The sequence below is a fragment of the Catharus ustulatus genome, chromosome 13 (assembly GCF_009819885.2).
Source record: "Catharus ustulatus isolate bCatUst1 chromosome 13, bCatUst1.pri.v2, whole genome shotgun sequence".
NCBI classification, from domain to species: Eukaryota; Metazoa; Chordata; class Aves; order Passeriformes; family Turdidae; genus Catharus; species Catharus ustulatus.
In genome coordinates, this window is record NC_046233.1 from 2,235,769 (window position 1) to 2,260,263 (window position 24,495).

General features: G+C 43.2%; 1 protein-coding gene across 2 annotated transcripts in view; it reads right to left on the reverse strand.

Moving 5' to 3' along the window:
* Window positions 1–24,495, reverse strand: part of LOC117002510 (contactin-6-like) — a 122,648-nt gene that overhangs the window by 29,390 nt on the left and 68,763 nt on the right. For both annotated transcript variants that reach the window (XM_033071692.2, XM_033071691.2), the window contains exons 6-11: window positions 20,757–20,960; window positions 18,492–18,594; window positions 10,447–10,631; window positions 8,275–8,411; window positions 4,608–4,737; window positions 3,491–3,641 (exon numbers count right to left, since the gene is read on the reverse strand). In XM_033071692.2, the coding sequence (XP_032927583.1) occupies window positions 3,491–3,641; window positions 4,608–4,737; window positions 8,275–8,411; window positions 10,447–10,631; window positions 18,492–18,594; window positions 20,757–20,960 (910 nt within the window). The remainder of the gene's footprint in view (window positions 1–3,490; window positions 3,642–4,607; window positions 4,738–8,274; window positions 8,412–10,446; window positions 10,632–18,491; window positions 18,595–20,756; window positions 20,961–24,495) is intronic.

Sequence of the window (24,495 nt, forward strand, 5' to 3'; positions counted from 1 at the left end):
CTGAGCAATGGTAATAACCTGAGTGCAAACCACCAAAACCAGGTGTGCCACAGGACACAGCATTCACAGCTTTATTTATGGCAGAGGATCCCTCCCCATCCCTCCCATATCTGGGACTGAACTGCATCCTACAAGCAAGACTTGGATCCAACAAGTATTGAGCATATTTTATGATCTCTAAATGTACTTCTTTCCTGGGCCCCCAAAAACAATTTAAATTATGAATATTTGCTTATTACTGATTATTAATGCATGGAAAGTGCTGTATATGACTAATGCATTCTTCCAGCCTACCTCATTTCTCAGTTTTCCCTCAGCTCTGCTCATTGAAATTCCGAGTGAAGTGAATCCCATATGTTTCCATGCATTCAGTGCAGTGCTTGGGGATGCTCAGCCCAGGCTGGGGGAATAGCACCTCTCTCTGGCAAAGCAAAACCAGGCCCAATTCCCTTTCATTAAAATGCTTCCATCAAAAGGAATTTTTATAAAATAAGTTCTCAATGTGCGTCTCAAATCTGAATTCACTGAAGGCACAAAGAGACGTTTGTGATGAGGTCGGTGTCTAGACTTGGAAATTTGTTTTATTTAATATATGAATTGCTCCTTTCTTCTTGTTTCCTCAGTTGGATACAAGGGGACAGAAGTGAGAAGTGAGATGAAGAAAACTCCTGCTGCCTGCACTGAGGATGTGACACACATGGAAATGGCTGGGATCTGTGTCAGGCTCCACGGGGAGGGAGTTTGGAGCATAAAGCTTGGGTTTGGTTTTTGGTTAGCAGTGTTTCACTGCTACACTGAGCTCAAACCCACAGCACATGCACAGAAAAGTCTTTTATTCCTTGGAGAAGTGGCACTGCTCCCCAAACCCCATTGCTCCAGATTTTGACCCATAGAAGAAGGAAAATTGCCCAAGAGAGCACCTGGAGCTGAACTGGTGGATAGCACATGAGGAGGGAGCAGGGAAAACCAGCCAGGATGAGCCAGCTGTGGGATTCCCTCTGGATTCCTGCAGCTGAGAACCTCGAATTCCCTCTCTCAGACACCAGCAGCATCCAGGACCATGGATAAATCCCATTGCTCAGTGCCTAAGCCCTGCCAGCAAGGGTGGAATGGAGTGATTTCTGAAAATCTGGAAGGGAAAAACCCAATGGAGAGGGCTGGGAACAATAAACAGATCTGGTACTAGCATGTTCAGGCTTTATTTCATCATCTAATGAAAAAAAAATATAATTTGGCATTTTCTGCAGGATTTACATGTGTGCTTCAAGTGCAATAAAGTGTTTTACAGAAATGAGAGCAGAGAAGCTGCTGAAGAGCTGAGCTGTGGGTTTGAGCCACAGAAAGGATGGGAAAGACAAGTGGGGCTGGAGGAAACCCTGCCCTGAAAAGGGGGCTGGGGGCTGAGGAACCTCCCTGCTGAACCTTGGCAAGAGATGCAGAAAATTACCCTTCAAAAAATTCTAAGATATCTTTCAGATATCAGGGGCCCAAGTACTGCAGTTTTGTAAACTTTAAAATAACCTCAAGAACTCAGAGGAAGTCCAATTATAAATATTGAATTGTGCATCCATTAAAATGATAAATCTAATAATTAGTGGTCCTATTTAGCACACTTCTCTTTACACACTTACAGACTAAATTTAATACAAAAGGAAATTCTCTCGTGGTATCAAAAGTTCAGCTGATCAGAGAGAGTGATTACCACATATTCAGGATATCAGGAATAAAAAGTGAAAGAAAAAAGGTGAAAAGGAATATTCTTTCCCCTTTGGGCAGAATAGGTCTGGCTTCACTATTTCTTTAACAAAAGATTAAATTTATCTAAACAATTTAAAAGCAGCTGTGTGATCTGACTTATTTAGGAATGAGCCCATCACAGTCTGGCTGACAGAACTGGACAGGATTGGTATTTCCGTTTTTTTAGCAGCTATAGCCCTACAAAATATTTTTAAAAAGGCAAATGAAAGAGCCCATAAAGGTTATAATTGCAGCACGATAAATGGGAGCAGAAATAAGACTGTGTCAGGGTTTAACATATCTGTGGAGAAAGTCAGACTGTGTTCTCTCTCTTTTTATGTGTAATTCCAGCACTTTAATTAGCCATGTACTTACAGCCACACAAACCCTTATTTCATTTTGTTTTCTGTCAGCGAGATCTCTGGACTAACACTGGACTGATGATTTATTCCCCATCCTTTTAAACCACGGCATCAGCCAGTTTGTCATTTAATAATCAAACAGCCTCATAAATTCCACTTTGCAGCACTGGCCACTCTGGCAATAATGTGCATGCAGAGAGTTTAAACTCTGTCTCCTTTGTAAATCCTGCTCCTGTTATTTGCTCCTGCCCAGCAGCAGGAGCCTTCTGGGACAGTCAGAAATTACAGTGTGCTCAGAATTATTGTTAGTAAATTAATACAGAAGCACAAGTAAATACTGGACGGGGTGTGTAAATATTTCTTTTATCAGTAAATCAGGTGGGGAATATCAGAGTTGTGGAACCTCAAGATCCAGGCTTAGTTCAGCCTCTGGAACAGGCAATAAAACCAAAATACAATCAGAAGACAAATAAAGGTTTGGTTAAACACTGGTTAGAAAAGTATTTTTTATCGTGAGCAGTTAAAATGAAAATAAAATTGCCACTTCTAAAAGGGGGAAAAGTCAGTGGGAAGCTCTCTGTGGCCATGGGATGGATTGCTCACCCAAATTTCTCTGTTCCATTGCCTGCACCTGTGTAAAATTCTCAGATTTGCACCTTCTTCCATGAATACTCCAGTGATTTATGTCTATTGTGCATCCCTGCAGTGTGCCATAGGAAACAGTGTGGCACAGTTTGGGATAATGTTCTAAAGAATTATCATCATTTTAAGTCAGATGTGACCCAGAGCAACTTCCTTGAGCAAGTGGTCCTGTGTGAAAATCTGTGCTCAGTTTCCAGATTTTTATGAATTACTGATTATGGATTTCAAAGGCTGACAACAGAATGTGACAAAAGAGGGTTGCTGTTATATTTGTGAGTTGAAAGATGCTGAGAAGGACTCTCAGACATTCCCAGCACTTCTGAAAACACTGCTGCCCATTTCATCCATCTGTCTCCATTTGTGTATGGAAATATCCTCAGGGCTGTTTGTTGCATACAATATCCCTCATTTCTCTCAGTAAGACCCTTTGAATTTAATATTCCACCACTGAATTACCATTGGTGTGGAATTTTACAATGATGGAAAAGCCTGAGCTGGGAGCTCTCATTTCTATTCCTCCTTCAGATCCTACATTCAAAGATCTTTCTGCTATACACACACATCTGTGAGACCTTCCTGTCAAATCCTTATCCTTCCCAACACCCATGGAACCCCACAGCCACTCCAAACACACAAAAAAATCCATCAATGCAGTGCCAGAAGCAACCCTGAGCCAGCTGTGCTTCAATGAGCTCTAAATGATGTTAAAATAGAGAAAATTCAGTGACCCAGGCTGGTGCTGCCCGTACCTTTTGTTCTGGGGCAGAACCTCCGAGCCCTTTCTCCAGGAAACAACAGCTCTGGGAGATGCACTGGGTTTACAACCAATTGTAACTTCCCCTCCAACCTGAACAACAGACAGCTTCTTCACAGGATTCCTGGAAAAATCAGGGGCTGCAGCTAAGGGAGAAGGGAGAAGGAAGAAGAGTCGTTACTAAATGAACTTGCCAAATTCTTCTCTTTGACTTCAGACAGAGAGTCTGAAAAACCAATTTTGGTTTTTAGATTTCTTCAGAAGTAAATCTAAATCTAGCATTAAAAATTTATCAACTACCAAAGAATTCTACTTCCAAAGCTGTCTACCTAGAGCTGTGTGCTCTGACAAATTTTCCTGAGGAATTCTGGGGACTGGGAGAACTGGTCTATCCCTGCTGGAAGACAAGATTCCTGTGCAGGATAAACTTCACACTCCTGATCCAGCCACACATATTCACCTGTAGAGTATTCTGTCACATGCACAGTTCTTCTGGCCTTCTTTTCATAGACCTACCCTGCTTTCTGAAAATATATTCATTTTTCCAGCAGCTTATATGAAAATTCACCCTTGGAGAAGGAGAAAGCACAAGACTTTGGGTGCTCCTGAAGTCTGTGTTTTCTGGTTTCACTGATATTTGGCTGTTGAGCAAACTCTACATTTTAAAGTCTAGAACAAAATATTTTTTATAATATATGAGCAAATTCCATTCATGTTCATCTCTGGTTATCATTAATGAGATTCCTATTCCATATTATTTGTTTATGTCCATATTTGCCATATGCTCTTTGTTTATAGCTCAAACTCTTTCTCCTGCTTTCTGAAATAACTTTAAAAACCTGCAGAATAACTATTAATAACTCAAACTAAGCAAGAAACAGCATTCATTAAACAGGTGTATATGTGATAATAAAAAAAGACCACACATGGATTAGATTCTTCCCCCAAACAAGCCATGAAATTAAACTAAAAAAACACATTTCCACGTGGATGAAAACCAAAGAAAAATCAGGTTTGAACTGCCAGGTTTCATCTTCTTTTTTCTTAAATTCAGTTTTTTGTCCATGAGTCCTTTTTACTGGTGCTTGCACATTTTAGTGACATTTACTCACCAATCACCCTCAGCTCAGCATTGGCATAAATGGTGTCATATTTATTTTCTGCCACGCACTGATAGAGGCCTGAGTCTGACAGATTCAACATGGGGATGAGCAGAGTCCCATTTTCTATTTGAATTCTTTCCTGATAAGAGAAAAAACAAGGAAAAACACTGACAGAGCCGATGAGTGAACAAATAAAAGTTTTTTTTTTTTAGTACAGCGCTGATGCACCTGATGAGGATTCAGAAGCAGAAATGTTTTCTTGGGAGCAATGGGGACGGATACATCAGGAATGGGATGTGCACCTCACTGTGTGGTGGTGATGTTATTTCTGGACCTCTGAGCTCTTCCAGCTTTTCAGGAAATCCAGACATGCTGCAGTAGTGGCTTTGGGCAGGTTTGTCCAGGTTTTCCATGCACTGCTGAGCTGGGGATGTGTTTATCCTTCTCCACAAAGGATAACCTGAGGGAGTGCCCTGCGTGGAGCATCTTCCAGCTGGATCCTGACAGGATCTCATCCCTGGCTGGTGCAGCATCACTCCATCATCCCATCGGATTAATATCAGATAAAAATCACATAAATCTGGTGCTGATAATCCCAGGAGATCAGAAAAGCTCCACAGGAGATAGAGGTGCTCCAATAACAGAAACATTTTGAACATCATCACAGCCTTAGTCACAGAAAAATGGAAAAGCTCCACTGGAAAAGCTCCACTGAAAGGCAACACTTAAATTCTGCTTGGAAAGCCCCAGGCAGCTGCTCAGAGCACAGAGAGAGTGTTTCCCTCCAGGTCTGGATTTCTACACACACCAACTTTCTTCAGCAATTCTGCTGAAATAGAGGAAGCTGCTCTGTGTGTATATTTGGACCAGAGCTTGGAATTCAGTGTATTAAAGGAAGTTTTACTTGCTCTGCTTTGGAAAGCAGAAAAAAGCCTGTTTCATGCTGCAATCATAACTTAAAGCTAAATATCTTGTGATTTTACAATTACTACCCTCTGGAGACAATAATAGCTGCACTGCAAAGTGGAGCACTGAGGAGGAGAAAAAAAAACATTCCCCCAAACAGATGAGTTTGGAAGATACCCACGGGGAATATAAATACTGTCACCAAGTGCAGTCTTGAACAAGAGATATCACTGGGAGGATGCTGCTGCTCATTTAGCCTGGCTCTCCTGCCTCTGGAGCAGGAATGGAAGAGTTTGGAGTGCACAGTCAGGGGATGCACTCCAGTGCTTGATGAACAGCCACAAGCATCTCAAATGTGTTTGTGAAGTGCTAAACGTCTGTCAGAGAATCCTAGAATGGGTTGGAGGGATCATAAAGCTTATCCTCTTCCACCCCCTGCCATGGGATCACCTCCCACTGTCCCAGGTGCTCCAGCCCCAAAGTCCAACCTGGCCTGGGACATTCCAGGGGTTGCTCTGGGCACCTGTGCCAGCCCTGCCCACCCTCCCAGAGAACAATTCCTGCCCTAAATCCCATCCAAACCCACTCTCTGTCAGTCTGAAGCCATTCCCTGTGTCCTGTCCCTCCATCCCTTCTCAATTCTCTCTCTCCATCTTTCCTGTGTCCCTTTCCAGGCCACCCTGAGCTCAGCCCAAAGCTTCTCCTGTGCAGGTGAACAATGCCAGCTGTGCCAGCCTTTCCTCCCAGCAGAGCTGCTCCATCCTCTGCTCACCCTGGAGCCTCCTCTGGGCTCTCTGCAGCAGCTCCAGCTCCTCCTGTGCTGGGCAGGGCTGGGGCAGCTCTGCAGGTGGGGTCTCACCTGAGAGGGGCACAATCCCCCTTTCCTGCTGAGGGGCTCTGGGGTCAGCACACACATCCTGGACGTGTTTTCCAACATCCCAGCTTTTCCTTGGAGGTCTCCCAACCACAAACTGGCCCAGCCCAAGCTTGTTCAGCTTAGAAATGTGATGGGAGCACAGCCTGGGGCTGCCAGGCTGGTGTGTGGCAAACTAATTAACAGCATTACATTACATTACATTACTTAGCCACTGATCATTTTTTCCGAGGCACTCGCTACAGATATCTTTTGCATACTTAGTTTTACCTCCGGGCTGTTTGCTATCCTCTCAATGCATTCTATTTTTACAAACATCCTTTGAATACAAAACCCCTCTCTGAAGCCAGGCTCGTGTCCCATCCTTATCCCAAATTCCCCACTGTTCCCTGCCGGCCCTTTTGAGCCATGCAGACAAAGGGAAGAATAAAGCACACGGTGTACAGGAGCAGGCAGAAAGCAGGGATGGCCAGCCAGGTGCTCGGGCTGAGAGGTTTGACAAAGAGGAGACAATCAGAACCAGCCCCAGGGTGAAAAGCATCTGGATGTTTTTCTTCCTGGGAGAACCCTGACATGCAGGGCGCTGCGACAAACTGAATATTTTATTACATCTCCCTTGTACTTTCCCCTCCAAAGTGTCCATTCTGTCCATTGAGCAATAACATCCAGCACTTTGTTGCCTGAAGAATTGCATTTACAGCTCACTGTAAGTGCTGTGAAAATGCTGGTTGAAAATGTGTCTGTCAAGTGTTTCATTCCTCTTTATTGAAACGGTGCAATCCAAGAGTGACAGACTCTAAATATTGCTGCCTTCCAAGAGGGAGAAACAAGATAATCTTGCTCAGAAAAAGGTGACAATGACTACAATGAGCAGGTTCAGAAAAATTGCAGTCCTGGTAAATTCTGACTATTTTCCCCAGATGCAGGTTGGGTCTGTTTAGAACTGATCCAGCAGAAAATTATATAGAAGATTGGAGCCCACTCCAACTACTTTAAATAAGTACAACTAAATCAAATAAATGCTGGTTCTGCAGCCCAGCAGGTGCTAATTTAGCCCATATGTTTTGGAAATTCTCCTGTATGTGCTCTTGCTAGGCAGGAATTAATCACAGAATTCTTTTTTTTCCCATCCAAGTTAAAATGCCTCGCAGATGAGCCTCTGTGTGCCCCAGAGATGCTGGATAGATGCTCCATAAAAAAAAAAAAAAAAAAAAAAGGAAATTTGGCCTCAGCACCTCCCTCTTCCTTTCCACTTGGTCCTCTCAAGTGACATTTTGCACTTACCCAGCTCTTCCTTTTACCTTTACATGGCTTTCTTTGGGTTATCCTTCTACAAAGCACAGAAAATACTTCCCTCAAAATTAGCTGATTAATTAAGGTAAAGGATTATTCAGCAGGAGAGCAACCCCTCTGAACAGACCCACCCTGCTCTGATTTGGAGCAGGAACAGAAGAAAAGGGCAATTCAACGCTGAGCATTTTGCAATTCCAGCTCTGGAATCCTCTTCCAGTCCTTTGGCCTCCTACCAGCTCCCCAAACTGCAGATTATGGCTACAAATGTATTTAGTGTTTCTTTCACCAATTATAATTTATATTTTTATGCCCTTCTATCCCTGCAGCCATATCTTGTAGCAATTGGATAATTCACATGAAGAAATTGGTGTTTTTCTCTCTCTCTAAACTCCAATTTCATACATTTCCAATAAAGATGAAGTCCAAGAATTCAGGCTCTGTGTTGCAAAGAGTTTGCTCTATTATATTTATTTTGATTTATTAATCTTTACCCATTTTTTAAAATGTAATGAATATATTGTGAAGTTAATATAATGACTAAATAGTAGGGAAAAAAATAAAAAAAAAAACAACAAAAAGATGAGGAAGAAATCAAAATCTTACCTCTGACATGAGGGGCTGGCCATTTTTTAACCAGCTGTAGGAAGGGCTTGGTTTTCCTCTTGCCTTACATTCCCAAAATAAACTGTCATAGAGAGACAGAAAGGCATTTTGGATTTTTTTATCCCATTCAGGGGGTGCTGAAAAGAATATTGAAAGCATTTTAAACAAAAATTATTTTGCTTGAGGTATGCTGCCATTAATTAATGATCTGAGCAGGGCTAATTAATATCTGTTCAACACATTTCTATTGTACTGCAAGTGAATTCTGTACAGCAATTCCCTGGCATGAAACTTCGGGGCAAGCTTGGGAAGATGTTAGAAATCAAGTGGTTCATGGGTAGGGAGTCTGGTTGAGATTTCATCTGTTTTTGTGGCCCAAATGTTCAGAAATGGTGATTTTGGAAGCCTGAAATCCAGGAAAGCAGCAGGACAGCGAAATTCTGCAAAGTATTTATCTGAAGAATTCCCTGGGGAGTAAAAGCAGAATTTGCAGGGATCACCCAGGAGCTCTGTACCCAGCTGAGCCCAAGGACTGAGCTGAGCAGGTGACATTGTCACCTTGGGGCAGGTGACATTTAGAGCAGTGTCAGGATGGAGGTGACACCTGGGCAGAACAAATCACATCTCACCCAGGGCAGGGACACCTCCCATGCCCCAGGCTGCCTCAATTCCAACCCTGGGCACTGCCAGGGATCCAGGGCAGCCACAGCAGCTCTGGGAATTCCATCCCCACCCTCCCCACCTCCCAAAATCCCACCCAGCCCTGCCCTCTGGCAGTGGGAGCCATTCCCTGTGTCCTGACCTTCCATCCCTTATCCAAAATCCCTTCTGAGCCCCTTTAGGTGCTCAAAGCTCCTCTAAGGAGAGTCCACCCTGCTTAAAAACATTTCTAATTACTGTAATTTTTGCTGCTCTCAGGGCCTGAAGCCTGGGCTGGAGGGATCACACACCAAGCAGGGTCCAGGAATGAATCCCTGTTTTTTGGGGACAACCTTCATCCAGAAGAAAATCCCCCAGAGAAGAGAAAAGGAGCAAGAGGAAATCAATTACAGAGATAATTCACCAGCACACTCCTAATATGACAAAAAAACCTCATGCCAAGGCTTCGTGAGTGCTGTTTATACATTGCACTATGAACAGCTATTAATTAATGTACAAAGCACAGTTAATAAGCACATTGTTTTAGATTGAATTAACTGATCATAATTTTATAATTGCCTGTGCTGTTATCAATCACAGCCAGGTAATCTACTGAACTTAATTTTAATGAAACTGCTTGATTGACGTGGTGAAAAGAAAAAAAAAAAAAACCAAAACATAGTGAGCAATGAGAGCAAAAACGACCCCCTGAAAGTGAGGAAATAATGAAATATTTAAACCAGCAGCAGACTGTTCTATTCCTGGCATATATCTTGATATTGGCCATGGCTGCAGGAGCCTGGTAGCTTATCAGCAAAGTCTGCATCTCTTCATTAGAAGAGATTTACTTAAAAAAAAAAGGAAAATACTTGCCAGAGTCTTCTCAACAGATGTTAACTGCAGGTTCAGTCTCGCTTGCTGTGATTTTTTTTTCTCCTTACTGTTATGTTTCTTTTTTTTAGAATTTTTTTTGTTTTCTCCTTTGAAAGATTTATGAGGTAAAGAAAAGATCTCTCCTCTTATTCCTGTCAGAATGTGTTTCTTTCCCTGGGTGTTAACAATTCCACTAAAGAGCCATAATTCACCCTGGCTCTGAGGGACCATCCTGTGCCTGGAAGCAATGCAGGGAGGGACAGGGAAGGGAGAACATTCCCAGATTCCAGATTATTCCACACTTTTAGCCAGGCTGGAAGGAGAGGCAGGAATGGGATGAGCTCCCCCTGCTTTGTCCTCATCTGTTTGTGGAACAGAGGAAATCACTGAATCCTTCCCTGCCTTAGTGCTCCTCACTCATGTTCAGGGATTCCTCTTGGCCTTTCCTCAACAGTTCCACCTTCCCACACTCCCAATCCCAGCTCTGATGGAAAATATCTTTATTTGCTGAGGCTCCAGCTCAGTGAGGGTCACTGAGAGCTCCCCATCACTTTTTAATCAGCTGAACTTTCAACCTGCAGGGAGGGGCTGAGAGATTTCATCTGCACAATACAGCTGAACATCATCATTAAAAAATCAAAATTCAATTAATCTGCTTACCATAGACGAATAATTGACCTCTTGCAATGTTTATTCCTCGAGTGTTTCCTGCCATGCACTCGTAGGAACCTTCATCTTCCTGCTCAACGTTGGGGATTTCCAGAACTCCTCTGGTCCCATTGAGTTGGATTTTCTTTGCCAAGGAGGTTCCATCAGATCTCTTCCAGCTAATACTTGGGACAGGACTAAAGAATTGAAATGATTGGGGAAAAAGACACAGTATTGGTTACAGCAGAGGAAAAAGAATGTAAAATCCTTTCTTGAGAGCAGCAATATTTTAAAAGAATAAATAATTTCTAAGCATGACATACAGAGGTTCATATTAGACTGAGATTTTACAGCATGTCCAATTTATTTAGGAGCACAGGTCCAAAGTGGGATGAAATTCTCAGTCAATTCTATGATTTTTCCTTAGGCCAATTTGCATTTTCCCCTTAGTAACTCTTGCTTGGGGCTCAAACTTGTTTTTAAACCCTGTGACACTGAAGCAATGACATTGAAAGTCCACATAAACACCACAGAAATACTGAATTATTGACTGGTCCTCCCAGCAAACAAATTCCCTGTAGCACTAAAGGTATTTTCATACCCCAAAATAGGAAATATTGGCCAAGATTTCAAAAGATCTAAAAATACCAATAAATCTAAATATAAAAAATGGGAGCCAAGGTAGAAGAGAGCAGACAGAGAATTGAGTGAGGAAAGAACAAAACATTGAGGCTGGAAGGAGATAGGGATAAAAAAGGAATATTTATTTTTTTCATGTTTTTGAAGCTTTCTATCATTTTCATTTATATTTGGATCAATGTATCCCATAGAACACAAAACAGTGAAGTGTGAAGGCAGCTATAAATACAGCTTGGATTTCTGGTAATATCACAAACCATAGGAGCCTCACTTTCATGATCTATTATGTCACCAAAACACTTTGAAATATTAATAGTCATGGATTTCACAGTTGTTTGTTGTTTCTGCAAACTGAAGTAAGTTGCTTTTTCTAACAAATTCAGTTTTGAGCTTTTTACAGAGGCTTTTGCTAAGTGCTGACTTCTTTTCCACTGGAAGCAGCATCCACAGCAGCTGAAAACACAACTTTTATGGAAATTACCAGTCCTTGTTTCCAATCTCCAAGGTCTCTGCCTGCAGGGCTGACTTAGGAAGGATTTATTCCTTTTTAGCAGAGACTCTAACTGTTCACACCTGAAATTATTCAAGTTCAAGTCCTTGTTTATTGAACAAAGAAATCAAGTCACAAATACAGAATGGATTAATTTCTTAATAATTCAGAAAGTTTGGGTCTTATTTCTGCATTTTGAGTCCGTGTGTCTGTGATGTTCACCCTCCCCTCTAAACAACAAGAACCAGGATTTGGGAGAAATGTGATTCTCTGAACAATTTCCTACAAATGGGAGTGACTGGGACATGTCAGATATTATTAACCAATGAAAGGGCTGCAAAATAAATTTGACATTTTATTCTTCTTTTCCCCAATTTGGTTCAAGTTGTAAAAAATTCCAAATCTTTCTGGACAACTGCCACCACCACCTTTATGACCTGTCCTTTCCAACAAGACCTGAAGCCATTGCAGATGTTGTTTAACACCATTCCTTCTAGGGAATTTATACAGGTTTGTTTTTCCTGAGTGAATGGTTAAAAGGTGCTGTCTCCTCCAGAAACCCTGGCACAGAATCACAGCATCATTGAGGCTGGAAAAGCCCTCCAAGATCACCAAGTGGAACTTCCACCTGCTCAGCAAACCATCCCAGGATCCACATCCACCACATCCCCTCGTGGTACCTCCACCACATCCCTGGGCAGCTCTTCCCAAAGTTTCTCACTTTTTCTATGAACCAATTTTTCTTAAAATGAAATCCAAACCCAGCTTGAGGCATTTTCATGTCAGAAGAGCCCATCCCCACCTGGCTCAGGCTCCCTTCAGGTGTTTGGACACAGCAATGATGCTCCCAAATTCTTTCCTCCAGACTAACCTTGCACGTCAGCATTCCTGCAGGATTTCTCCATAGCAAGTTAGTTTCAGTTATTTATTCTGGTATTTATTCAGTTATTTATTCAGTTATTTATTCAGGTGTTTATTCAGGTATTTATTCAGGTATTATTTATTCAGGTATTATAAAGCAAGGTGCTTTCAGCTGTTTAAAGGAGCACAGCTCTAGTGCAGACCAGGCTGGCTCAGGACTGCCATGCTCCAGGCAGGAAAGGAGCCAGGGGAGCTCCCCAGCCTGGTTTGGGTTTGATCCACAGGAAGGAGAGCACGGTTGGCTCTTCAAATCCCAAATCCTCCTGCATATTCAACACTGGGTGAGCAGCAACTGTGCAACAGCAGAACGCCAGCAGCGTTTAACTGCTTGCTTTAAGGGCATCTCTTCTGCATTTAATTTTTTTTTGTTTGTTTTTTTTAATAACAAAGAGATTAAAGGGAACCAACAGCCATATGGGGGAAGGAAACAATAATTAAATGCATTCTGACACCTGAAAGAGCTTCATCTCCATATTTCCTATTCCCTCAGCCATTTGTTCTCTCTCAGTGCTGGCTGTTCATGGACGAGGGAATTCTGTGCTGACACCAAGGGCAGAGAGAAAAGGCCCCTCCTGTCAACTTGGCCAAGGTTTGAGCAGAAAGTTCTCCCCTGTTCTCCTTCTCCACTTGTAATCACATCCTTGGGGATGTTTCAAGGCAAGCTGAGCTCATTTTTGGCCAAACATGAGGGTGTTTGAAACTCACTCCTGATGTCAGCTGAGCAGGAGGACAGAGAAAGGAGCTCATCAGCTTTGGTGTGGGTAAAGACAATAAAGAGTTAACAGCCCTTGGTTCTCCTGCCAGGAGCCTGGATTTTATCAGGAGAAGGAATTCCTGTGTCAGACAGCAGCTCCACCTGAGCTACAGGCACAGGAGCAGAATCTGGGAGGATCCATAACTCAGCCAGTTCCATGGGATGGACCTTCCTGGAGAATATCTGCATTTCTTCATTGATACCTCATTGAATTCCCAGCATCTTCAGTCACTGTATTTTGCTGAAAATAGGATTTTTTTTTATGGTTTCACTTTTTTCTGCTGCTAGTTTCCATCTTTATAACCAAATCTCTTAACAGCAGCTCTTACTCAGGTCATGTGAAGCCTTTCAAAGTTTAAAAAAAATAAAACCAGTTTGATTAAATTGGGTTTTGGAACAAATAATCTCTTTAGAAATTGATGCTTTAAGGACTGAAACTTTCTTTTAGATGTAGGTAACTTTGTATAAAACCTAGTCCAATAAATACAGCCTTGTGAATGTTTGTGGGATTATTTTGCATGTTCATATTCCTTGGAATGCAGCTTTGGGGTGGCCCTGCCTCTCATGGGTTTTCCTGCCATTCAGTCCCTTCCAATAACCAGATTAAAAACAATAACTGCTTAGGCCTAAAAAGTTTTGGAATTCATAAAGAAACAATGAGTGCACTTCCCAAATTTATTACACTTCATGGACAAAGTCTGGCTCTCCTGAGTAAATAAGAAAACAGTGCATAAATATGAGAGTGTCTTAGTACATAAATCTGTAGTTTATTTGAAACCTTCAGAGCATCCAGGAGCACTAATTTAATTTATATTCCACCATACAGGCAGCAGAATCACAAAACCATAAGTTACTAACTGGGAAAGAAAAGGAGATGGAAAATATTTTGTGGTGGGTGACAAGTTCTTGTCACGGCGAGCGCAGAATTAATTTGTCTGCAGAATTAGAACCCACACCAGGAGGGAGGCTTCACCTATTTCAGCAAAGATGATGCATTGGGACCGTGCCTCATCTTTTGTCCTGTGCATCTGGGGGCCCTTCCAAGGGGAATCCAATCTGCATTTGGGATAATGAAGCCCGTGGTTTGTTAGACAAATGAGCCCGAGCTGGCTCGGAAAGCCGCGTCACCGCTGACACCAGGAAGAATTGGATCTGAGGAGCACCATAATTAAAGTATTTAATTTTGGATCCTCCTGATGGATTACCTGAAAACAGCGATTTTTCTGCAGGGTGTTGAGTCTCACTGTCCTGGAGGCACAACCTGGACTGTGGGAGAGGAGATCTCTCATCCCTGGAAGGAAAATCCCTGCTCTGATCAGCGATGGGGGCTGGCAGCTTCACCTGGGGTGCCAAAAGTCATCCCCACATCTGGGATTTCTGTAACTGACCTTTCAAAGCCTCCTACTTAAACAACTTGAGAATGTGCCGGAGGTGAAGCCTGGGATTTTTATGTAAATGTAGTAAAAATGGTTATTTTGGAGGTGTGGGATTATCTACTTATTCCAAGGGCTGCTAGAAAAAATCCTTCTGTGAATACATTTAGAGGAATAGGTGGGATCTTCCCATGAAAAATGAATATTCTGGGGTGAAAGAAATCCTGGTTTATGTTATTCACATATGCTTTTTACAACCTCAGCTGGCAACAGCCCATCTGCAGGGATTGTGAACTGATTATTTCCCTTTCTTTGAGAAGGGAATGAAGAAAAATATAAACCACAGACAGAGTTTAATAAATATGTGCAGCAGACATGGAAACCACTTTGCTTGTTTTCATTCCAGGGATTATTCTTATTTGTGCAACAGAAAAAGAAAAAAAAAAAGTTATTTTGAGAGAAATCTACAGAAAGCAGCACAGTGTAACTCAGCTGAACATAATTCTTTCCATGGTGCTCAATCCCCTGAAAGACAGGGAACAATAATTTGGATATATGGCATGATTAATAGAGCTTGATCCAAACCAGGACTTTTAATCCTGGCATAATATTAAATACTGTCATTGTAATGAATATTGGTGCAGAACACAAAGTCTCATCTCTTCTATTAAACTGCCACAAGCTGCAGGATTTGAAATAGTGGAGCCACTATTTCATATTTCAGTTTTCCCTCCTTCAAAGGATTGAGTATAAGGTGCAGTTTTTTGCCTGTTTAGATTCATCAGAGAGCTGCACTTTTCCTTGTATTTCCATCACAGCAAGCACAAATTTGCTTTTCAAAATCTTCCATTTGTGGTGTCTGCTCTATAAAATAAGGTTCAAAGTCAAGGACTGGCCTGAGATCCTTTGTCCATTTGGGATCCATCCCTCCAAACCCTCTTTGCAGGGAGAAATTCTTATTTAACCCCTTATTTTCCTCAGAGCAAGAAGAATTTCTGGAGCTGGCAGATGATTTGTAGAAATCAGCAGTGATATTTTAATGTGAAGTGCAAAAAGAGCTTTGCAGCAGTTCTATGTGGAATGTACCTACCCCAGGGTGCCCTACAGGAGCACATTTGGGTGACTTTGAGCTCCCCCATATTAAAAAAGGCATTTTTAAGACATTTTAAACCTAGTTCTAACCTCAGCCATGAGTAGCTGTGTTTGAACTGTGGAGGTGCCTTTTGAGCCAGGCCCAATTGGTGTGATTTGCTGTTCCACACAGAAAAAAAAGAGATGCTATTTCTCTAAATACCACAAAACTACTTTCATTTAAGACTTTTTGCAGACCAAAACCCCAGCAGGTTGCCTATGATCTGCCTCCAGCGTGAAAGATTTCTGTTATTCACAGTGCCCAGGCAGCAGCGGCCTAACAGTGTGAATATAGAAAATTATGGATAATGGGAAAGCAGTTCTGAAACCCGAGCGAGATAATAACCACCGGTGCTTGTGGCAGATCAGAGGTACAGCTCAACAAATGCTGGGCTGAATTGATTTTAACATAAACAGACAATAGCAGGGGCCAGGGTTTTAGTGGAATTTGGGAAGCTGAAGGTGCTGCTGCATTTAGATGGTTCTGCCTGCAGCTGTAAACAGCTGGAGGCAGGAAACTTCCAGCTTTTCACAATGCCACTAATCACCTGCATGCCTCCAGAAATCTGGCCTTATCTCATAAGTTAAGAGTGTTTCACCTGCAATCTGTGGTTTGCTGTATTCACATCTAAGTGCCAGCTCTGAAATAAAGTTTTTTTCACTGATGGACATGTTGGTGAAAAGGTGGTTTAAGGCTCTGTTTTGGGAGAAAAAAAACAACAACACAGACTGAAACCTGTGCAGTTCTGTACAAGACATTGAACTTCTGAAAATAGAATTTAAGAGGAGAAATTCTGAGCAATTCTCCAGTATCACCCTGCAAGGACCTTGCTCCCAAGCATCACCTCCAGCAGGGGTGCACAGCAGCAGTGTGTGTGGAAAATGGATTTTGGCCCGTGGATCCCTGGTATTTAGGCAGGATAACTCCAGGGAAGTCTGGCAGCTCTGATTTCAGCTGCAGGCCTGCACATGAAGGAGAAAATCTACATTAAAGCTGCATTAACCCTCTCAGCCATTCCTAAGCACTGCATAGAAGGGTCTCCCTGAGGGATCTCATTATCCATTCATCCTTTCAGTCCCCTTTATTCTCCTTAAAATGCTCTTAAAATGGCAAAATCTGTTCCTCACATCAACATGACCCATCCTCATCCCTTCACTGAGATGTCAGTGCTTTGTACATCTCATTTCCTGGCTTTTCTCTATCATTGTTCAGTGCTTTCCATGCAACAGATGGAAATAAGAAATGACAACTTGAGATGTAAAGCCTGCACAGACTAGCACACAATTAAGGAGTTATTTAAAGAGAAGTAGCTTGACAGTATTTGGGAAAGAAAATCAGCTTTACCAAGAGTGCTAAAGTCTGGTAGTGCTTTTTGGCCAAAAAAAAGTGCATATACCTTTAATAAAAATTAGCTCTAGTATTAGTTTGTATAGAAATCTCATCTGAAAGGCAAGGCCATTTCAATCTTATTAACTTTTTATTTGCTTTATTTTTCTACTTGCCAGCATAGGTTCCAGAGGAACATTTGATTAATTTGTGCTGTCTGCAAGTCAGGCTTTTAACCTCTGGGAAAGCTCTAAACACTTTAAAAGCTTGCAGCCTTAAAATGGATTGTCAAAGTGAACTTCAACTAAATAGAGGTCAACAATCTAAGGGTTATTTGGGCTTTTCCAGGGAAAATGATGCTCATTGGAAGGACTGGGGTTTGTGGGTTGGTTACAGTGATTCAGTCCCTGAATGCAGAGCAGCTGCCTGAGCCAGCACTGCAGCTGGGAACAGCCACAGCAGTGCAAGAAAAAACATGGAAAAATGCAGGAAAATGGGGTTTTGGAAGGACTGCTGCTGGAGCTTCCCAGGGCTCCTCATTGCTTTTCAAACAGAACCTGATTCCCTACGTTTGATTTTTAATGATGGGAGAGCCCAGAGGAGGCTCCAGGGTGAGCAGAGGATGGAGCAGCTCTGCTGGGAGGAAAGGCTGGCACAGCTGGCATTGTTCACTTGCACAGGAGAAGCTTTGGGCTGAGCTCAGGGTGGCCTGGAAAGGGACACAGGAAAGATGGAGAGAGAGAATTGAGAAGGGATGGAGGGACAGGACACAGGGAATGGCTTCAGACTGACAGAGAGTGGGTTTGGATGGGATTTTGGGCAGGAATTGTTCCCTGGCAGGGTGGGCAGGGCTGGCACAGGTGCCCAGAGCAGCTGTGGCTGCCCCTGGATCCCTGGAATTGTCCAGGGCCAGCTTGGACAGGGCTTGGAGACACCTGGGACAGTGGAATGTGTTCTTGCTGAGGGCAGGGGGTTGAAATTTGATGAACTGGCTGAGCTTTAAGGTCCTTTCCAACCCAACCCAGTCTGTGATTCTGTGATGTCACACAAATAAAAAAAACCAAAATCATTCCTACTGTGCTGTCAGGTGTGAGTGTGCAGTTACACTGAGCACTGTCCCCTGGAGTCAGGTCTCATCTCAGAGTCAAAACCACTCTCTAGGAAGAAAATCTTTGTTCCAGTTTTCCCCTCTCCCCACATTCCCCCCTACTTTGAGCTGCACCTAAGTGAGCTTCAGATACAGCACAGAGTTCTCTCTCATCTCCTTGGGAACACATGGCACAGAAACAATCAAAGCAAGGTCAAGAAAGCCATAAGATTCACAAATCCTGCTCTGACCAGAATGATTCTAACAGGAATTATTATTCTAACACGGAAAGGAGCAGTGTTAAGCCCCACATTTAACAAAAACAAAGCTCTTACTTTCCCAGGGCAAAGCATTCCAGTCTGACAGAGGAGCCCTTGGCTGCGTAGGTTGTTTCTGGAAAACGCACCTCAATCTTTGGCTCATACTCCCCCATCACACCTGTGGAAGATCAAAACATCTCAGTCCAGCTTGTACAACACAACTTCAGGGTGAAAGGAAAGGTGGCAGAACCACTCCAGAGCCTCATGTGTGAGCAGCACATGATGGAGCAGGTTTAACCTCCTGGGTGGAGTTCAACCCTGGGCTGAGAATTCTGTGAAATCTCTCCATTTAGGAGTTGAAGAGGGTGACTTTATACAAGTTTTACATCACAAGTCTGCTGTGCATCAAGGTTTTTGAGATAATTTTGGGTTCACATCTCTTATCAAGCAAAGTTTTTGCCACTAGTCACTCTCAGGGCACTGCGTTGATCCTATGTGCAAGAAAATTAGAGATTTCCATGTCCAAACTGCTTGCAAAACACTTAAAATTTCTTTAAAATATTCAAATATGAGCTGCAGACTTGAGGAAGGCCAATGTAATTAGATGAAATTATCATATTTGAAAATCTGGCTGAACATCTGATAAATCTCAGATAATCCAGTATTAATTTAGGGCATTTAATTTTGCAGCAGGTTTGGGATTGATTTAGGAAAAGAAACTTCTAGCTGAACTTCTTAAATATCTTTTTATGTGTCTGACAGTGAAACTCATTCCAGCCACAGGGATGAACATAAATCAGATATTTTCCTGATTTGCCCCAGAAAATGAACCAATTTTGTTTTATATTTAGCAGGCATCTGGATAATATTGCACATGCAACTTCCACTGCTGCCCCAGAGGCTGCCAGTGCTGGAGCCAATCCAGAGGCCACCAGAGAGAATGGGAGAAGATAAAGACACTGATAGAAGGAGTCTGAGAAAAGGAATAGCATGATGGAAAGGCAAAAAGGAATCAGAAAAGATATTAAGCATTTGCAATCAGAGTTGGTGCCAAATTATCAATGCTGGAGCTGAGGAAGTGCAGGTTTGCTTTGTGGGATCTGCTGATGTTATTGAGCATCACAGCCTCGCAGTGAAAGCGTTTTTCCTGTTTATCCTCCAAACCCAACTCTGCACAGACTTTTGTCACTGATTGTCACCACTGCTCACAAAACAAACTTTGTGTACAGATTTGTGTACTTTTCCCCATGAGCATTTAATTACAAATGTTACCAGGAAGGTGTTTGAATGGAAGCAGCTCTCTGGATTTGATATTTGAGCTATACTTAGATGACAAATTTGGAAAGATTTGTTGGATTTAAACCTTAACATGGGCACAAGATGGAAAATATTAGTGTTCCACATGACATTCTCTTGTTGTTCAGTGACATTGAGAACTTTGTGTGTTCATCTCATCCCTGTCCCTGACAGCTCAAAGGTCACTGATGCCTTAGGAGTTTAACTTTTATATTTTCATGTATTTGTAATCCTGCAGTTCTTCAGTGTATAACTGCAAACTCCACATTCAGTGTTGGTGCTGCTCTCCCATTTTGGGCAGACACAACAATTCCTCTCCAGGCTGGGAATCAAGGACACCTCACTGCCTCAGGCCCCCAGAGATGGAAACAAAAGTGAATTTGGGGGAGCAAACTTGGGGTAAATGACTTCATTACCTGGAGCTGTAATTGGAAGATTAACCCCCAAAATGAAAATGATAAACTTATAAAAGTGTGAAAAATTGGGGTCCATTTTGGGTGTAGCACATGGGGGGCTTTGTCTGCCCTAAATGTACCTAGAGGCCCTTCAATAAATAGAACAGCTTTTTATTCCCTTAATTCTGTCTGTTTTAAGTAGCCCCAAAGTCATCACCACAGCAGGGCCGTGTCCTGATTCACAACCTTCCCTGGGGCAGCTTTCTCTCCATGGGGGTGAGCTCCCAGCCCCTGGAGCAGGAGCAGTGGGGTGTTCTGGAGCAGTGGGGTGTTTGTTCTGGAGCAGTGGGGTGCTCTGGAGCAGTAGGGTGTTCAGGAGCAGTGGGGTGTTCAGGAGCAGTGGGGTGTTGTGGAGCAGTGGGGTGTTCTGGAGCAGTGGGGTGTTGAGGAGCAGTGGGGTGCTCAGGAGCAGTGGGGTGTTTGTTCTGGAGCAGTGGGGTGTTTGTTCAGGAGCAGTGGGGTGCTCTGGAGCAGTGGGGTGCTCAGGAGCACTGGGGTGTTGTGGAGCAGTGGGGTGTTTGTTCTGAAGCAGTGGGGTGCTCAGGAGCAGTGGGGTGCTCTGGCCCAGCCCAGCCCTGCCTGGACTCACCATCCCCTCGCAGGGTGAGCGCAGTGGGTGGCCCCCAGACGCGGCGCCGCGCCCCGGCGCTGCTCACGGCACAGGTGTAATTCCCAACGTCCCACGGCTCCACCTTGGCCAGGTACAGGTTTCCCGTGGCCTGGGACACGAAGCGCCGGCTGTCCTCCTGGAGATCCAGGGTGCTGTTGTTGAAGATCCACGTGTAGGACAAGGCTGGAAAACACCAGACACGCGTCAGGCATCCCTTCCAGAATGCGCTCATGGAGAGCTGTGGGCCACAGAGGGTTAATGAATAAATATTTCTGAAAGGAATCCTATCAAGGCTGTTGGCCTGGAGACCAAGAAGAGAAGAAGAAGAAGAAGAAGGAGATAAATGGGAAAGAAAACCTGCAGTTGGGAAAAGTATTTTTAGAAAAGTTTTGTGAAAAACACAGGTGGAGATGTTCTTACACCAATGAATGTTATGTTGATTTTTTGCAACCAATGAACAAAATATAAACTTTGTAGAGGGTATAAACGACAGTGTACTGTTGTAATAATTGGGATTTTAGCCTTCTGAAATGTGGTGTGTCCTTTCATATGTCACATGCACCCCAACAGCAACACCCACTCCCCAGCAGGAACAACGAGGGAAAACCACTGCAGGGAAAACCACAAATTAGCACAGGACACATTGCTCAAGTTTTCAACTCATTTCAAGCCACTTCAGGAGGTCACAGCAGTTTCTGTCCCATTTTCCTGCTTAGCCTGCTCCTGGGCAGGAATGGCAGCGCTGCAGTGGCGTGGGAAAGCTGCTTTAGTAAATAATTTCTGTTTCTGGCACTTTCTCTCTGAAAATTCAGAGGGCAAACTGCTGCTTGGTGCTACAGCTCCTTTCTTCACTGTCAATATTGGGAAAATAAACTGGTTACATGCAGCTTGATCACTGGATTTTCATGGAGTATTTCATGGAGTATTTTGGAGACCACTTAAAATTTGCACATTTAATAATGAACATCTCCTTATCTTCCATACTTCTTGCCCCATTCTCACTTCCTGCCCCTTTTCTGCCCCCTTTTTCCACATGGTGCTCCACAATGCAAATCTTGATAATGTAGATCTATAAGACCAGGCAACTTAAAACTGAATTATTTGACCAGCCCACCCTGGAAAAACAGATATCCTTAGGAGTTTAATATTTTCTGGTTTTGGCAAAGACTTTTGGGCCAAGGCTTGGTCACTGAGGAGCAGGTTCAGCTCTGATCCCCTCGTGTGGGGTCACCCAGGGTGTCCTGCCAGCCCCTCTCTGCAGCTGCTCCACACCCCACAGCAGGAGCAGGACTCAAACCCTGTCTTTTACAAGCCACAGTAAATCAGAACTTCCCAAATCTACCAGTTTAGCTCCCCTTAATTAAATGCATAATTCATAAGCTAACAGTGTTCTGCCAACAGCTTCATTTTTACACATTTCCCCCATCAACAACCCCATTCCAAAAAGATTATTTACGTTGCTTTCCCCCCTCAGCTCCAGCTTGGGAGCAGTATGGTAATAAGTCTGCAAACTCCAGTAGTTTTGTGGAGTTTTATGTTATCAGCTTCCAGCATTTTAGGACTCTCATTAGAAATGATGCATCTCCAGGGAGCAATCAATGACACTTTCTATACTTGGCTAAATCCTGCAACAGGCTCCGTTTTACTGCAGATAATGCGAAACTTTCCCGTGCTCTGCAGTAAACCTGGGAGATGCAGCAATTAATTCTCAGTGTTGCACAAGGTCCATGTGCTCACCCACAAGATTAAAGCCCCATGTTGGCACCTTTACCTGCCCATGGACTTTGAGGTGCCTTAAAGCATCTCTTCCCTGAGGAAAATCTGGGGATGGAGGGGTTTTCCTACGGGAAGGATCAGAAATGAGGGATGCAGCCGTGACGTGATCTGTCTTGCAGAGATGCACAGACTGTTTCCCTGTCTCAGGCACAGCTTTTGCTGACTGCAGACTGTCTGGGCAAGCAGACCAAAGTGTGCAAAATTCTGATTCCAATTCGTTTTTTGGAGGTTTCTAAGCTGCGAGATGGGGACTCTACAGAAAATGCTGAAGATTTGCAAAGTAAGTATTTTAATCTACACTCAATTAAATGTTATCCATATATTTGTGGGAGAAATGTCTTGAATCTGCCCTCTCCCCAGATTTCCCAAAGCACTGAGGGCTGGTACCCCATTGTGCTTTTCCTGCCAGCTGGAATTCTTGCTTTCCTCCTTACTCAGACCTGCACCAAGGCACCTCTGGGCAATAAAACCTCTCTGAGTGGCTGAAGCTGACATTTGGATGCCCAGATTTCCATGCCAGGCCAGTGTATCCAAGAGAATCTGGAAATAATTTAAAGAATGAGTAATAGGAAAAAACAGTTTGGAATTTCTCTGCCAAAGTTCTGGTGGTGGCAATTACAGAGCTGAAAAAAGCCCTGACCCCCTCTAAGGGCATCCCTGTACCTGCCAAGACTCCAAAAGGATTCCCAGGAAGGATCTTTAAAACATTTTATGGCATGGAACCAAAATCCAGACTCCAGCCATGGAGCTGAATTCTCAGAATAAAGACAGAATTCTTCTCAGAAATAAAACAGAATAAAATAAAACTCTATTAAAGCCAACTTTGTGCTACACAGACATTCTCCAGGAGGTCAATCTGTGAATTAATTAATCACTAAAAGAGAACCAGACCTTTTCTGTCCTGATTCCTGTTCTCAGGGGGCTCCAGCTGACTTCATTCTCTGAAGTTTCTCCCTGTCTGCTCCCCACCATTGCTTCAGGGACTATTGATGAATTTTCCCATTAACTGGGAACGAGCACAGGCCCCTCTTAGTCATATTGAAATCCCTTTTCCCCCCAGTATGAGGGATATAAACACCCCCCCTCTCCTAACTGCAGGTTCATCATCACCCATCTCCAGGCCATCCTTGCCTAGAGCCTAATCCAGCTCCACTAAACTCTGTAGAAACCCTAATTTTAATTGACTTCAGTGGGAGCTGGATGAAATCTCAAGAGGAAAGAGCCAAACTTTGGAGATTGAACTTTTTTCATGCTTTTAAGGCATAATACCAGCAATCTATTCCCTTACTCAGTATCTTTTCTTGGCAAGTTGCTACAGCAACAGGTAATAGAGTAGAAAATACAGAACTGTGTTATGAAATATTCCATTTTGGGTCACTTGGCATAAAACAGATGAGCAGATCCACTGAATGAGTCAAAAAAAGGAGCAAAAGCCCTTTGCTCTCACTTTTCTGGCAAAGCAGGAGTTATTTTATAGTGCTGCAATATTAGGGTGTGTTTTTTAATCCAAGGGAAGTGATTGTGGTGTCTCTTCTCACCCCAGAGACCCCAAAAGCTGCTCAATCCACTTCACCTTCCAGGTGGGCAATTCCTGAGCTTGGCCAGGCTGGAGAGCATCTCCCACCTCTGCCAGTCCTGAGAGTTTTCCTTCAGAGTTTGGCTGGGAAAGAGGAGCAGCTGCTAACCATCCCTGGAGTACTGCTCTGGGGAACTGAACAGTTTGAATTGAAATCTGCAAAACTGGAGCTGCCCCAAAAGCCATTTGTATTGTCATTGATAGAAAAGGTCAGGGTGAGAAAGACTCACCTTACTTCCTCCTTCTAGGACCCCTCCCCACAAAAACGACCCCAGACTTAATTCAAGGAGCCAACCATGCTGCTTAATTGCCATTCCAGCTAATTACCATGGGCAGTGGGGATGGGAGGGGCTGGTGTTATGAATA